The sequence below is a fragment of the Chroicocephalus ridibundus genome, chromosome 4 (genome assembly GCF_963924245.1).
Source record: "Chroicocephalus ridibundus chromosome 4, bChrRid1.1, whole genome shotgun sequence".
Lineage (NCBI taxonomy): Eukaryota > Metazoa > Chordata > Aves > Charadriiformes > Laridae > Chroicocephalus > Chroicocephalus ridibundus.
Genome location: NC_086287.1, coordinates 66,656,099 through 66,670,362, shown reverse-complemented (window position 1 = coordinate 66,670,362; position 14,264 = coordinate 66,656,099). Strand labels below are relative to the sequence as shown.

The window sequence follows — 14,264 nt, the reverse complement described above, 5'->3', positions numbered from 1 at the left end:
ACCTAAAGTATCTTATGTTACCTGTCTTTGGTTTTATGTTTTTGAGCCTTGATGTGTATTGTGCCATTAATGTCTGAGCAGTGCATAAATATGTCATCTGAAGTGATGTGTTGCATTTTCAAAGAGGATTTTAAATTTTATACTTCTTTTCACATTGAGATTTCCAGAACATACTATTTCGTGGGATGATTGTTCACAGGCAAAACTAGGTTCTGTTAAACCACTGTGTCTGTTTGGGTGAAGCTCATATCCTTGTTATCGTTTCACTAGCCAAAAGTTAAAGGAACAGAGGGTAAACCATGTTTCCTTCTTTTACCATGATTAGCTGTGATAAAGAACGCAGTGATACCTGCACCTTGTGCTCTGGAGAATTAGCTGATGTGGTTAGGAATCGTTTTTGTTTGCCTGTGTACAGGCAAATGATAATGTACCATATGTAAGATTACCCATGTGTATAGTCTTACCTGTGCAAGAAACGTAAGGTGATCTGACGTAGTATCTTTCATAGGAAATATACAGATTGTTATACAGCTGCCTGAAAGGAGGCTGTAGAGACGTGAGGGTCAGTCTCTTCTCCCAAGTAACAAGTGAGGACAAGAGGAAATGGCTTCAAGTTGTGCCAGGGGAGGTTTAGACTGGATATTAGGAAAAATTTCTTCCCTGAAAGGGTTGTCAAGCGTTGGAACAGGCTGCCCAGGGAAGTGTTGGAATCACCATCCCTGGAGGTATTTAAAAGACATGGTAGACATGGTGCTGAGGGACATGGTTTAGTGGTGGTTTTGGTGGTGTTGGGTTGATGGTTGGACTTGATGATCTTAAAAGTCCCTTCCAACCTAGACGATTCTATGATTCTATATTATCTTATCTTTAGTATACAGATAGTTACATATTATCTTATCTTTAGAAACTTTTTATTGCATCTGAACCCTTAGTGTGTTTTTTTTTTGTCTGTTGGCATATAAAACTCAATATACATGGCATATAAAACCAACCAAACCCCCAAAACTTCGTGTGTGTGGTTTTGATTGTTTTGTTTTTTCCTCCAAACAAAACAATTTCTTCCTGTACATGGGTGTTCCTGATGTAAGACTCTAAATCACTGTTTCTCATGGGCTAAATTTTTAGCTTTTCTATAACATTACCGTACCTATAAGCGATAACCACAGTAAACATCTATCTTGGATGGGGCAAAACCATGCTCTATAAGATCCTTTATTAGATCTGTACATCCTTCTCTGAAAGAAAGATCGCCTGTACCAGATGATTTGAAAGCTTGTTTTGACAGCATCTTTCTACAATGTAACAATGATGGCTTAAGTCATACAGGAATTTTCTTATCTACCCAAATTCTTTGGCTGCTCCTTCATTTCTGGCATTGGATTTTTGTGAGATTTATATATGCTTTTAGCCACTGTTAGACAGAATGCCAGACTGAATGAATCTTCAGTTTGACCCCTTCTGTCCATTCTTGTGCAACACTATATGAATTAACTGTTGTTTGTGGCCACTTTGCCCTTGTGCTGTTAGCTATAAGAAGCAAGAGATGACTAGGAGAAAGCTGGGTTCTTCCTATTCTAGATAAATCATTTTGATCTTGGGATGGACCTGAACACTGAAAGTCATATTTCTGTGGCTAAACATGTCAAAGAAGGTAGATCTAAATAATGTGAAGTCCCAAATGCATTGTTAAACTCTTAAAAAATCAATTAGTTGCCAAATATTTTCATAACGTTCTTATATAAGTATGAATGTTTTTAATATTTTTTTAAGTGGGATTGTCACTTTGGTATTCTTATTAGCTTTCCTTTTCAGTATTTCAAAAGACATGTTGTTTTTAATCTTCCAGGAATGCATAATTGTAGGTTATGAATCTATATGTTATCTCAACTTCTGTTTGCACCTCAGTTCAGTTTAAACTGTTTTGGGTTTTCTCTGGTTTGTCTTATTAAAAATCCAAAACAAAATAAAAACACTTCAAATGGACTCATGAGCATACTGTTATGCTGATTATGTTTAATGTTCTGTAACATTGGTGGCCTTTGATCGCATTTTCATGAGACCTTCCTGCTTTTAGAAAACCATCTCAACTTTTTCTTACCTTGTCAGCTTTAAATGAACCAAGTTGGTCAACCTCACAGTGTGTAGAGGCACCCGAGTTAGTGCCCATCCTAACTGGTCTATCCAAGCATGTAGTGCCTTGTGAAGATGCTAACTTGATCTCAGATGCATGCATGTTCACTTTTGTCAGCTTAAGCTCACCACTTTGCTGGTGAGGTTGTGTTGGTACGTGTTAGAAATTACATGCTATATATTAGTGCAGGCCTCTCTATGCTTTGTTTACTGGGGAGTGTAAACAAGTCCATGCAGCCGTTGGGGAAAAGACAGTGACTGAATCGTTTATCTTTTTGTTCCTTCTGATTTTTGCAACACTGGCTTAAATGATGGTTAAGTATGTGACAAGCAATATCATTACTGTTGAGATTGCCGTTATCATACGAGATAGTTACTAGGTGAAAGAAATGGGAAGCCCTGATTGCATAGTTGGAACTGTGCTTACTGTTTGCCAGATGTAAATATTTTCTTCTTTTTGTCTATATTTTGGCTGCTTATTTCACTTGTGGCCTCCGTAGTAGTGGAGGGTTTCTCTCACAGAACTGAAGCAAACTTTCCTTTTCTTCCTTTTTATCTTTTGGTGAGCAAAATACTACTGGTACTTTGTCATCAGGTCTTCAAGAGAGTACCTTTTCAGGGCATATAATTCTCACAGAAGTCATACAGCAATCCTGTCTATGGGTTCTAAATGCTGTGTGATAAGCAAACATTTATGATCCTTCTCATGTTCCTCCTTCTTTAAGAATCGTCATTAAAAATCTTATATTCATCTGTGGGATCAACAGAACAACTGGTGAAATCAAATTTATTTGTCATAGAGAATGCTTAAGTCTTCTAGGTCTCCATGATTCTGTGTTTTGCACTTCTCATGTTTCCAGTCTACATGTAGTGGAATGTCCTTGGGCCACAATTCTTGTTGCAGTTAACACGTAAGACAACAAGCATACTTGATAAATAGCAATGGCTCCCTTTTTAACGCACCGAGTGTTTGTTGCTTCTAAGAAACTGTTTTCCCATAGGCATTGTTGCAGACCTAGGTCCTGAAGAGAATTTCAGGAAGAGCAGAAAATGGTTTTAAAAACACGGACAACGAAATAAGTTTTATGCTTGGCATGAGTTTTACAACGTGTGCTGAAATTTTTCTTTTTCTTTTCACTTTTTACTCAGGAGGATAATACCTAGGGAGAAGTCCTGGGTATTGAAGAAAGACACAGAAGTCTTATGTTCTTTCCACCACATGCTTTGAGTAGAAATTGAGGGTCTTGTGTGTCTTCAGTTCTAAATAGCACTTTGCCATGCCTATTCCTCCTAGGATGTTTGTCTAAAGGAAATAGCATTACAATAGTCTAATTCAGATCTGAATTCTTTTGAAGTCAAAAGGAAAGAGAACAAGTGCATACCGTTTAATGAATCTTTAAAAACCTCTTTGGATGTTTCTTGAAGCTCCACATGATTTCCCTAAGCTTTTCCATCAAAAGTCAGATTTGTAATACGATTTTAATGTATGATATATAGGAGGAAAACCGAGGAGCTGTAGAAGTTGAGACTCTGAGACCCCGAGTTATTCATGTGAGAAGGAAGTCTGAAGAGATGCAACAAGAAGGTAAATCAATGTCAATAAGTAAACAGTTCTTTCAGTTAAGCACTTAACTTTTAAATGTTGTTGAATGCTCATGTATAATAAAGTTCTGATTTTTTTTAATTTTGTTTTCATTACTCCGAAATTCCCAAAATTTCCGAACATTTATATATAATGTGTATAAATCTGTGTAGATAGTTATAGTATTGTTGGGGTGCACTGAAAGGATTGGTAATGTATCTGTATGTAAGTCATCAGAATCCTTGCAGTTAAGTATTTATTTAAATTTTTATTTGCCAAGAGCATTACAATGTGCATATTATGTAGTCAACTGAATCTTAATTGCTTTATAGAATGCTGCTTAGCAAAAAAAAATATTCATAATGTTGTGATAGATGTCAGTGGTTCATATATGTGAGAAAATGCAGGGGTACTAGAGGAGAACTGAAAGATAATACAAAGTTAAGATCATGCAAATGTGAAAAAAAATAGAGCTTTTAAATCTTAAAATGGCCTGGTTTGTGATGGCCTTCAAGGTAGTGTGTGACAGGTAGTGATTTTCTTTTGTGATGGACACTATATATTATTTATGCATAACCATGCTATTTTTGGAGATTACTTAACAGTGTTTGTTAAAAGCCTTAAGGATATTAAATGAGAGGGGGAGAATATTTTTTGTTTGTTGTCATTCAAGTCAGTGTTGGAGTAACATAAACTGAGTACATTATTGCCATCTTTAATTTTTTTTAGCAGAAAATTAGTTTGTGGAGGTGGTAGAGTGAGATACGGAGCAGTTTTAATCTTACATGCTAAGAAAAGGAATCTAAATACCTGCATGCCTACAACATATGGAATTATAATTGCTCCACCCTAGTATGGACAAATTTTTCCTTCAAGCCATTTTTAAAATAATTCTTTGAACTTCTTCCATTTATTTTTTTTTTTAAAACATCTAATCAAATTATAATTCTGATGGGATTATTTTGCTTCAACTATTTATAGCAGTAAGAAAAGCTCTGGGCCAATGTTATTGGTTGTGGGACTTGGAACTGAATTTCAAAACTGTGGTTTACATATGAAGAAGGCTTTGAATAATGTAAAACTTAACTTCTATGGACAATTAGTGGAAAAGCTTACAGAACTGAAGTGGCACACCACAGTGCAGGTATATGCTTTATTGTAGGGACATTTATCAACATGTGTTTTTAAGGTGGTAAAGACTAAATTTATTTAAAAATGGGGGTTAACTCTTTATTTAACATTGGTGGAAAATACTGCAATGATTTTTTTCTAGTAGGAAGAACAGTATTTTTTCCTCTGGTGTTCAGAAAATCCAGATTGCCTACGGAAAGTGAATTTCCAATAAGTTGAGTACGACTTCTAAATTGCCAGAAAGGAAATTATGTGCCTTGCAGGATCAACTCATTCCCGACTTTAAAAGTGGTTTTCCTTAATAGTGGTTGTAGGAATTTTTCTTTTCTTCTTCATCTTCTTCCCCAACACTTCATACTAAGCATCAGAGAGAAGGCAGAGAGAGGGGATACTCTTAACTCTGTACTTCGTGCTTTTACACCACAACTTTCTCTCAAAGTGTTAACAAGACAGCACTTCCAGCCTCTGTGATTGAGTGAGGTGTTAGAGAGGGCTGGAAATGGAGTAAAATGTTTTTTATCAAATCTCGTGTTTTCTGGAATATTTATGTTTAAAAAAAAAGAAAATTACCCATACTGTAATACAAGGTTTGGGCACAGTTCAACCGTGTCTGTGTGTCAGAGGAAAATGTTTGACCACGAGATGGCAGTAGTCAATTTTCTTTGAGAGGGGGAAAAAAAAGAATTATAATTTATATACCAGGATAATTTACATCTCATTCAAAGTGTACATATTTAATGAGCCAATAAAAATCTAGAGGATTTGCAAATGGAAACAACTGTCTGTCAGTTTCAACCAGAAGGTCTTGTCTCTGTAAGCTTCACCACAGCAAACTTAATCAATCACAAAGTTGAGGGTAATCCAGAATCATTTGAAAGAAAAATGAAAACTTGCAACATGATAAGTATACATGTGTTTAAGGAAATCCAACATTTTAAAATTAAGCACATCTGTAACCATAAGTTCAAAGCACCCGTTTTATAAAAACTTTGTCAAACGATTGCCTTTACCGAGATAGCAAGGGACAACGAGTACTTGCCTGAAAATGGAGAAGCATTTCAGAGGCAGGACCATTTAGGTATTTTTTTCTGAGTTTAAAGGATAAGTAGTTGTATTGCTATTAGAACTTAGAACATCTGGAGCCCTAACATGAAGTGTGAATTCAGGATGTTGGTAGAAAAGGGAAATTCTTTTGGACTTGGAGATGGATGTAAAAGAAGCCTTTTTTATTTAATTGATAAATACATGACAAGATTTCATTCATCTTTTGTCTATGGTCATAAATATATATATGATAGAGCTTTCTTTTGTTGTTGAAAAAAATTTTGTGGTCTACAGTGAACATGTGTTTTTACTGAAAGAAAGTTGATTGATGTCTTCTGATGAAAGTTGAAGTTCAGTAGGGCTGTTACAATATCATGCCTGAAAGGGTAATGTCTTCTGAAACTTACAACTGAAAATAAAGCCTGAATGTAATATTAATTGAAAAGTGTGCCTTCTGTAGACATAGTGGAGACAGTGGTTTGAAAACATATATTTGTAGTATATAATACACATGCATATATATTTTTGGCTTTATAATACCCTTTAATCTTTGTACCATTCTTTCATATATCTTCATAAATTTAATATGATAATAATTGTTGTGGTTGGTGAATGCACGCATTTCCAGAATACAAGCATTTTCAGGCTTACACTAACATGATTCAGAATTTTTGAGTTAAAATGAAAGAATAGGTGGCAATGCTTGACTGCAGAGCGTTTTTAAACTTTAATATAAGCAGCTCAGAATCAAGAGGTAGATGTATTATTATTTTTCTTAATTATTTTTCTGCAGCACAGACTCACAAAGTATGACCTAAAGAGCACAACTTCATGGTAGTAATTCTTTTCTATCTCCAGCTAGTGAATTATATTTGGGCATCCATAAGTACATGGCAAAGTAATATTGGGACACTAAGCAATTGACTTTGTTGACGCAGAGAGATTGCACAACTGCCTGTGGGAGGAGATGATCTGTGCAATAAATGAATAAGAAGGCAAGAAGCCCTGAAAACAATCTGTATAAAAAATAAAGCTTTCAGAGTCCCTGCTCGGTATCGAAAATGAGCTAGTTCTGTGTTAACGTTGACATTATGCTGTATTAAAAACTGTAATATTGAAAATATGGATATAACTGAATACTTTTTTGCCTCTCTTCTTCAGCCAGCCATTGCTCTGAGTTAGATTTTGGTTTATTTTTTTCTTTAAACTATTGTGGCATGAGGCAGGCTAAGAGTCTTTATTTCTTTCTTGGAACTGGTTTGGTTAAACTCCTAACAACTATCCTACTGAAAGTTTACTTTCTCCTTAATATCCTGCTGTTTCTTTTTTTGGACTGAATTTTACTAAAGGCTTCTGCTAATGACTGTCCATACCACCCTGAAAACAGCAGCTAGTGAAGCAAAACGGAGCTATTCTTTCACACTGTAGACAATACCACCACAGCCTGAGAGGTAGGAATAGTTTGCGTAGCCTACATTGGTCCTTGAATTTGACTAATTTCTAAGAAAAGACCTTGGAAATTTTACTAATGATATCAATTAGCTGTAATTATAGCATTTTCAAGTAAATGTCCTGTTAGAGGTTTATGTAAGTTTTTCAGTTTTTCTTTAGAACCCTTATTTCTGGTCTGTTTTGAGTCTGGTTTTCCTATACAGTTACCTCCCTGTGCTATCAGATGGCTCATTGACATAATTCAGTTAATATATTTTACATTCGGGCAAGTCAGGAAATCCAAAGCTGCATTTCCCACAGAAACTCTGTCCTTTCTGTAAGTGGTCATTAGCTTTGAGGTACTGCAAGTGGTTTATAAAACCAGTTCTCAAAGATTTTTTTGTTTGCTTTTTCTGCACATGTGACCATAGCAGTTACATGACAGACCATGTATTAGAAATCATGCGTCTGTGTAATAATGCATTTTGCATATTATCCCTGCATAAAATCCGCAGTAGCCACACTTGAGAGTGTCTAGTTTGAATTACTGCAAGTCAATATTTAACTGTGTTACCATACATTCGGAACAGTTTTGAATTTCTTGGCTTTTGTAGATATTATTTATCTGTTGAGAAGTGCCGTTTATATCTATGGTTGCTGCTTTTCTCACTGAGTTACTTCAGTTATTTTTCAGACAAAATGTTAAAACAGAAGTTTGATTTTTAACAGCTTAAGGCAAAGTCTTGTGTAGAACTGTTATTGTAGACAATGACGTCCTTCTGCGGTGGGTGTGGTGGTCTGCTTCAAGTTAGCGTCCTGGGAAACCACGCACCCAGCACCGTGGGTTTCACGTGACTCCGCACATCCTTGCACCCATTCTCAAGAGATCTGTTTCTGAGAAATCATCCTCTGGTCTCCTAGACCTGTCATTTCTCCCCAGTCATTTGTGCAAAAGGAATTAACAACAGGAACTTATAGCAGGTGAAGCAGAAATCTCCCTGGTATGTTTTTTAGACTACTAGAATGCAGTTTCATTTTTTGAGGCATCTAAATTAATTGAAATCCAAGCAATCAGATGAAGAAATTAAAAACCAAAAAAAAACCCAGTTTATACTTAAAGAAAACTGTACCAAGTCAGCTCATATCGCCTCGCAGTCTGAGGATTTCCTACTAACTGGCGTGCTCGAGTAGAAGTCATTCTCCTCTGGAGTCCAGTTCCACAACATGTATTGCCTGGCCCTTTTTTTACAGATCAACGTGCATTAGGTTTTTTTCAATTGGCAATTTTGTTCGACTTCTAAGAGGTCGAGAGTTAGTTCTCCTCTTACTGCATGTCTCCTTAAATGGCACAGAGAGATACAGTGCTCTGTCATTGCTGTAAGTATTGTCAAGACATCTCTCTGACCTTGTGCTAAGGCTTTTGCTGTGGGAGGCGTATGCAAAGGCAGAAAACTTCCCGTTTTAGTCTTCCTTCGGTGCCTACACAGACCTATCACACAGACACCAGAGGCTTCTGAGGAACTTCTGTTCTTAAGTATATCTTAATAATGTAAAGGGGTTTACTTCTAAGTTTATTAGTATTTATTTTAAAAATTTAGATTCATAATTGCATTTGCTTTTCAAACAGTTGTTACTACCTGCCAGAACCGAAGCAGTCCAGACTGCCAGGCAGTTCTGCTAAGCTGCATGGGGCACCACTGCTTCATCCCTACAATGCAGATTTCATAGAATCATAGAATAATTTAGGTTGGAAAAGACCCTTATGATCATTGAGTCCAAACATAAACCTAACACTGTCAACTCCACCACTAAACCATGTCCCCATTCTGTGATTCTAAGCGCCATTTCTACATGTCTCTTAAATTCTTCCGGGGATGGTGACTCCACCACTTCCCTGGGCAGCCTGTTCCAATGCTTGACAACCCTTTTGGTGAAGCAGTTTTTCCTAATATCCAGTCTAAACCTCCCCTGGCACAATTTGAGGCCATTTCCTTTTGTCCTATCACCTGTTACTTGGGAGAACAGACCGACCCCCACCTCACTACAACCTCCTTTCAGGTAGTCAGGAGCCATAAGGTCTCCCCTCAGCTCCCTTTTCTCTAGGCTAAACAACCCCAGCTCCCTCAGCTGTTCCTCGAAGACTTGTTACTGAGACCCTTCGCCAGCTCCGTTGCCCTTCTTTGGACTCACTCCAGCACCTCAATGTTGTCTTTGTTGTGAGGAACCCAAAATGGACACAATACTTGGAGGTGGGGCCTCACCAGTGCCAAGTACAGGGGGACAATCACTTCCCTAGTCCTGCTGGCCACACTGTTTCTGATACAGGCCAGGATGCTGTTGGCCTTCTTGGCCACCTGGACATACTTCTGACTCATATTCAGTTGGCTGTTGGCCAACACCCCAAGGTCCTTTTCCACCAGGCAGCTCTCCAGCCACTCTGCCCAAAGCCTGTAGGGATAGGCTTGCATGGGGTTGTTGTGACCCAAGTGACAGGCACTTGGCCTTGCTGAACCTCACGCAATTGGCCTTGGCCCATTGATCCAGATCCTTCTGTAGAGCCTGCCTACTCTCCATATTTCTCCATGTTTACCCATTTTTTCCTTTTTGCAGGTTTGGGGCAGGGGGAGGGAGGGTTTGGTTGGTTTGGGGGTTGTGGGTTTTTTTGTAGCTTGTGTCTCTAGTGTCCAGGCATATTCTAAGTGGAATTTTCTTTAGGAGGAGAGTAAGTCTTACTGCTACATATCCACTCTTAAGAGTTATAAATACTGGCTGAGAGCCCCAAATTGCTGTTTCCACTTTTGCAGTCTATCTTTGATCTTTCACCAGTTCCAGTTTCCAGTTGTATAAATCCACCTATTGTCAGCCTGTCTAGGGACCAAGCTAGAATGTGATGCTTTTTCTTTTGTGTGAGATTCTCATGTGGTGGTGAATCAGCTGGAGTCGTTGTGCATTGCAAGTAGGGAATGATCTTGATAGCAAGTATTGAATACAGTCTCATATCTCCTGGATTCTAACACACTGTTCACCAGTCTATCAAAATTGTTGTGCCAAAGCAGTCTTTCTCACAGCCTCTGTAGGATTCGTAAACGTGCTAGGATCTGACTGAAGCAGCTTTGTATTGTGTATTATGATTTGTATGCACTTTTACAAACTTAAAGTAATTGCTGTTGCCTTCATTGTAAAGAGCAAAAACTAAACACACACAATAAACCCCCTGAATGGGCACTGATCCCACTGGCACTGATCTTGAGTAATTCTGAATAAAAGCAGATGGCAGCAAGCTGACTAGGCTGACCTGCTTTACCCTTTCATGCAAATACTGCTTATATAAATGGGGGACACACACAAAAAATTAATAGGCTTGGGCAAGCCACCTAAGGACAGAGACTCCCCATGTACTTAATGCTTACATCAGCCCCGGGGCTGTTTCCAGTTAGCTCTTCTCTGGAGGGAGGTGTTACTCAGAAATTAGTGGTTCCACAACTCTGAGCCCATGGTTTAATAAGAAAGAACTGATGTGCATCTAGAAAGTAAGTGTGCTTAGCTGTTCTGTGGCCTGTGTGTTGTGGTAGGTCATGGAAAATGATCAGAACAGTCTCTCCTGAACTTGCTACTCATTTATATACATATAATTGAGTCTGAAGTCCCTTTACACATCATCTTCCGTCATAATGTTGTAAAGAGGCCTTAGATTTTTATGGTCTTGCACTACTTTAATTTGCATGCCTGTTCATTAGTAGCGATGGCAAATGTATTTATATTGAGATTCCTAGTTGTTCTAAACGTTGTGTGTCAGTATGTCATTATAAAAAGCTGTGTTGTAAGAAATAGCTTTATCTTTTTCTTATTCAGCAGACCATTTAGTTGGAGTTACTGCCTCCAGGAGTATGCTACAGCCTCTGCCAGAGATTGCAGCTTGCAAAGACGATTTCCTGAATACAATGTATTTCCATTTCTCAGTCACTATTGTTTTCAGCCTGGTATATCAATGCCAGCTAAGCTGGAATCAGGAACCGTACCAGCTGTCTTAGGTAGACCTGCTACCGACTCTGTGTTAGTTCAGTTGGCAGATGCGCTATAGGATCTTTTAGGATGATCATCGTTTCTTGGATTAACAGTCATTTAAGTAGGCCTCTTCTCTAACATTTCTTTTTTGGTGTAAAAGTCGTGGTTCTTTATAAAAGGCATCAGTATCAGACCAGGAGGTCTTGATGCGTTTGGGTGCTGGCAACATACTGCATGGATACTGTATGGTGACAGGTGAAGACAAGGAGTATTACAAACACATATTTCAACTTGGAGAAACGTATATAGCACTGTGATAGGAGAAATGTAGGCTTTCTGTCTTCAGTATGTGCTGCATTTGTTTCATTTTTCTGGTTGGCAGGGAAGGCAACTGTTGCCTTTATAATTCAGTGGCTTGTGCATGTGTGAAAGCAACACAAACAGCTTCTGCTTTCCCCACTTTGTTGGTTTTGGTTATCCTTGGGCAGAGGCAGCTGGACTCCCTTCAGCTTTACCTGTTGTTAAGAGCTCAATTCAGCTTTTTAAAGCACTACATAAAAATTGGAAGGAGACAGCTGTTTGTGTGGGGAGTGGCTGAGTAGAAGAGGAATTACTAGGGACAGGAGCATATATGCTGAGTGGAGGTAGCTTAATGCGAGTGATGAATAATCCATAGACTCTGACTGTCAGACCCCAAAACCTCTTTTGTAAAGGGGATGGGTGATTTACAAGAGCTGTCATTCTCAGCTATTAAACTTTTTTAACGCTTTGTAAATTTTTGCACTGCTAGCAGAGGTGAGGCATAGCGGTAAAGTTATTAATAAAATCTAAGTAGCCAATGAAGACAGATATTTAGATGATTGGTGTCCACAGTCAAACTGTAATGTTATTTTTTTAATTTAACTGCTAATTATATTGTGAGAGGGCTTGACTTACCAGCAGTTTTCAGTGTTGAACAGTGTAGTTACCTAAGTATTTTATTTGCTTATTTTTCTAGATACTTTAGGAGTAAAGAGACCTTCTACTTTATGTACTAAAGAGATGTCAGGTTTTTCCAGCACCAGCTTCTCAATACAGTGTTACAAAGACTGCCTATAATTAAATATAAATATATGTTTCCAGTGCCCATGTGATTAATTTCTTAACACTAGGAGCTCAGGAAACTTTCAAGTAAGGCAACAGCGTGGAGTAAATGTTATCTAGGATGTCTTCCAAATGAAGAATACTATATAAATAATGGTAATGCACCTCTCTGATAACATGCTGATTGTGAGAAATGCAGTCTGCCAAAGTAGCTTTCTTCTTAAAAATAGGGTAAGGACTGGTGAATGAAGATTAAAGTTGCCATGTGTGACCTGTTGCTCACTGCGGGGGTTGCATACGGGACTGCGTTTTGTAATAGTGTTGAGTAAGATGTGCAAATGCAAAACTTGCTTAAAACACTTTTCATCTTCCATAAAACTAGTTTTGAAAGTAAAATACAACAATTCCTCATCTTTGAAATACCAGTTGCAAATGTGCTTTTGGTGACTGCATTTGCAAGCAGCAGTAGTAAATGATGGAGATGGGTTAAATTTTGACTGTGGACTACTGTGTTCTATTTTTTATCATGAATGCTGTCATTCAGGAAAAAAACGCCTACACCTAGAAAAACTTAATTTAGATTTAGAACCTTTGTATCTCTGTTACCATTCTTCTCTATCTAAAACTTGTATTTTGCTTTTAAAGCAGGAAGAACTGTTTTTAAGCACAGTTCTAAACAACCTGAGTGAAAGTTGTTGAGTGTGACACAAAATATGTAGCAGTTCTGTAAAATGCACTTTTTTATTTCCCCCAGTGCTTTGTCTGCAGGGAGTTAACTCTTTCTGTGCATGATACAACTTTGACATTCATTAACTCTTTCTTTTTCTTAATGTCAGATAGGCATGTAGTTTCAGTACAAAATAATAATTCATCAACCATATCTGAACAATGAAAATGTGTATCTCACATTTTCTGGGTCTCGTAGAAGTACATTTATGTTTTGGCTCCAAACTATGCAGTCAAAGCAGCTTAGAATTAATGTGGTTGACCAGCACACCTCCATCCAAACTCGGGATGTTAGAATAAAGTAATAATCTCAGGGTTGCCTATTGTGGCCTTGTTTTACGCACTGTACATATTGCAAGACTTGGGCAGAGCTATGTTTGTTTAAAGACAGTATAACAGATGCAGTTTCTGTCCTTGTCAGACCAGTAGAAGTAAAAAGCATGGAATTTGCTGGCAGTTGCTTAGTTTCTGGGTTTTTTTGTTTGTTTGTTTTTATAATCGTACAACCATAATTACAGATCTTGAGACAATTGTTTTATTTACTTAACAGCTGCTATCGTGCCCTGTTACATAAATCAAAATTATAAATGGGAAATATTTACCAGTTTGAGTTATAATATAAATACACGATTATCTTCTTAAAAGTGCACGTAGCTTATTTCAGTAATTGGACCCACTCCTGGAGACAGGCAAGCAGGGAGATTACACAGGCAATGCTTGTTTCTGAAGATGAAGCTTCCTTCCTGATTGAAAAAAAAAAGAGAAAAGAAAGGGGAAGCAGTTTCCTGTTGGAGTCTTTACTTTAAGGGAGGCTGGGCAGTCGTGCCTCCCCCTGCTCCAGCTGGTCTTTACATGCCGTCCTTTGTGAAGGCATTCTCTGCTGAACGATGTCCAAAACCGTTTTTACAAGAGCATTTGGGGCTTTCCTCTACAGACAGACCTGGGATTTAAAGAAATTTTTGCTCCTCTCTCATTTGCTTTTAAAGGCAAGGCTACAACAGCCGGTATCTCTGAGGTTAAGGCTTGATAAAGGCTGTTCTGTTCCTAAGATTTGTAATCTTCTAGACATGGCCTAATGAAGAGAATACAAAATTTCAGCTGTATGTAAGAAATGTGTTCTGATCTTGATATA

At 37.8% G+C, this 14,264-nt stretch overlaps 1 protein-coding gene across 5 annotated transcripts in view; it reads left to right on the top strand.

Annotated features, from left to right (window-relative positions):
* Nucleotides 1–14,264, top strand: part of KIAA0586 (KIAA0586 ortholog) — a 76,583-nt gene that overhangs the window by 47,676 nt on the left and 14,643 nt on the right. For all 5 annotated transcript variants that reach the window (XM_063333663.1, XM_063333666.1, XM_063333661.1 and 2 more), the window contains one exon: nt 3,628–3,715. In XM_063333663.1, coding sequence (XP_063189733.1) covers nt 3,628–3,715 — 88 coding nt within the window. The remainder of the gene's footprint in view (nt 1–3,627; nt 3,716–14,264) is intronic.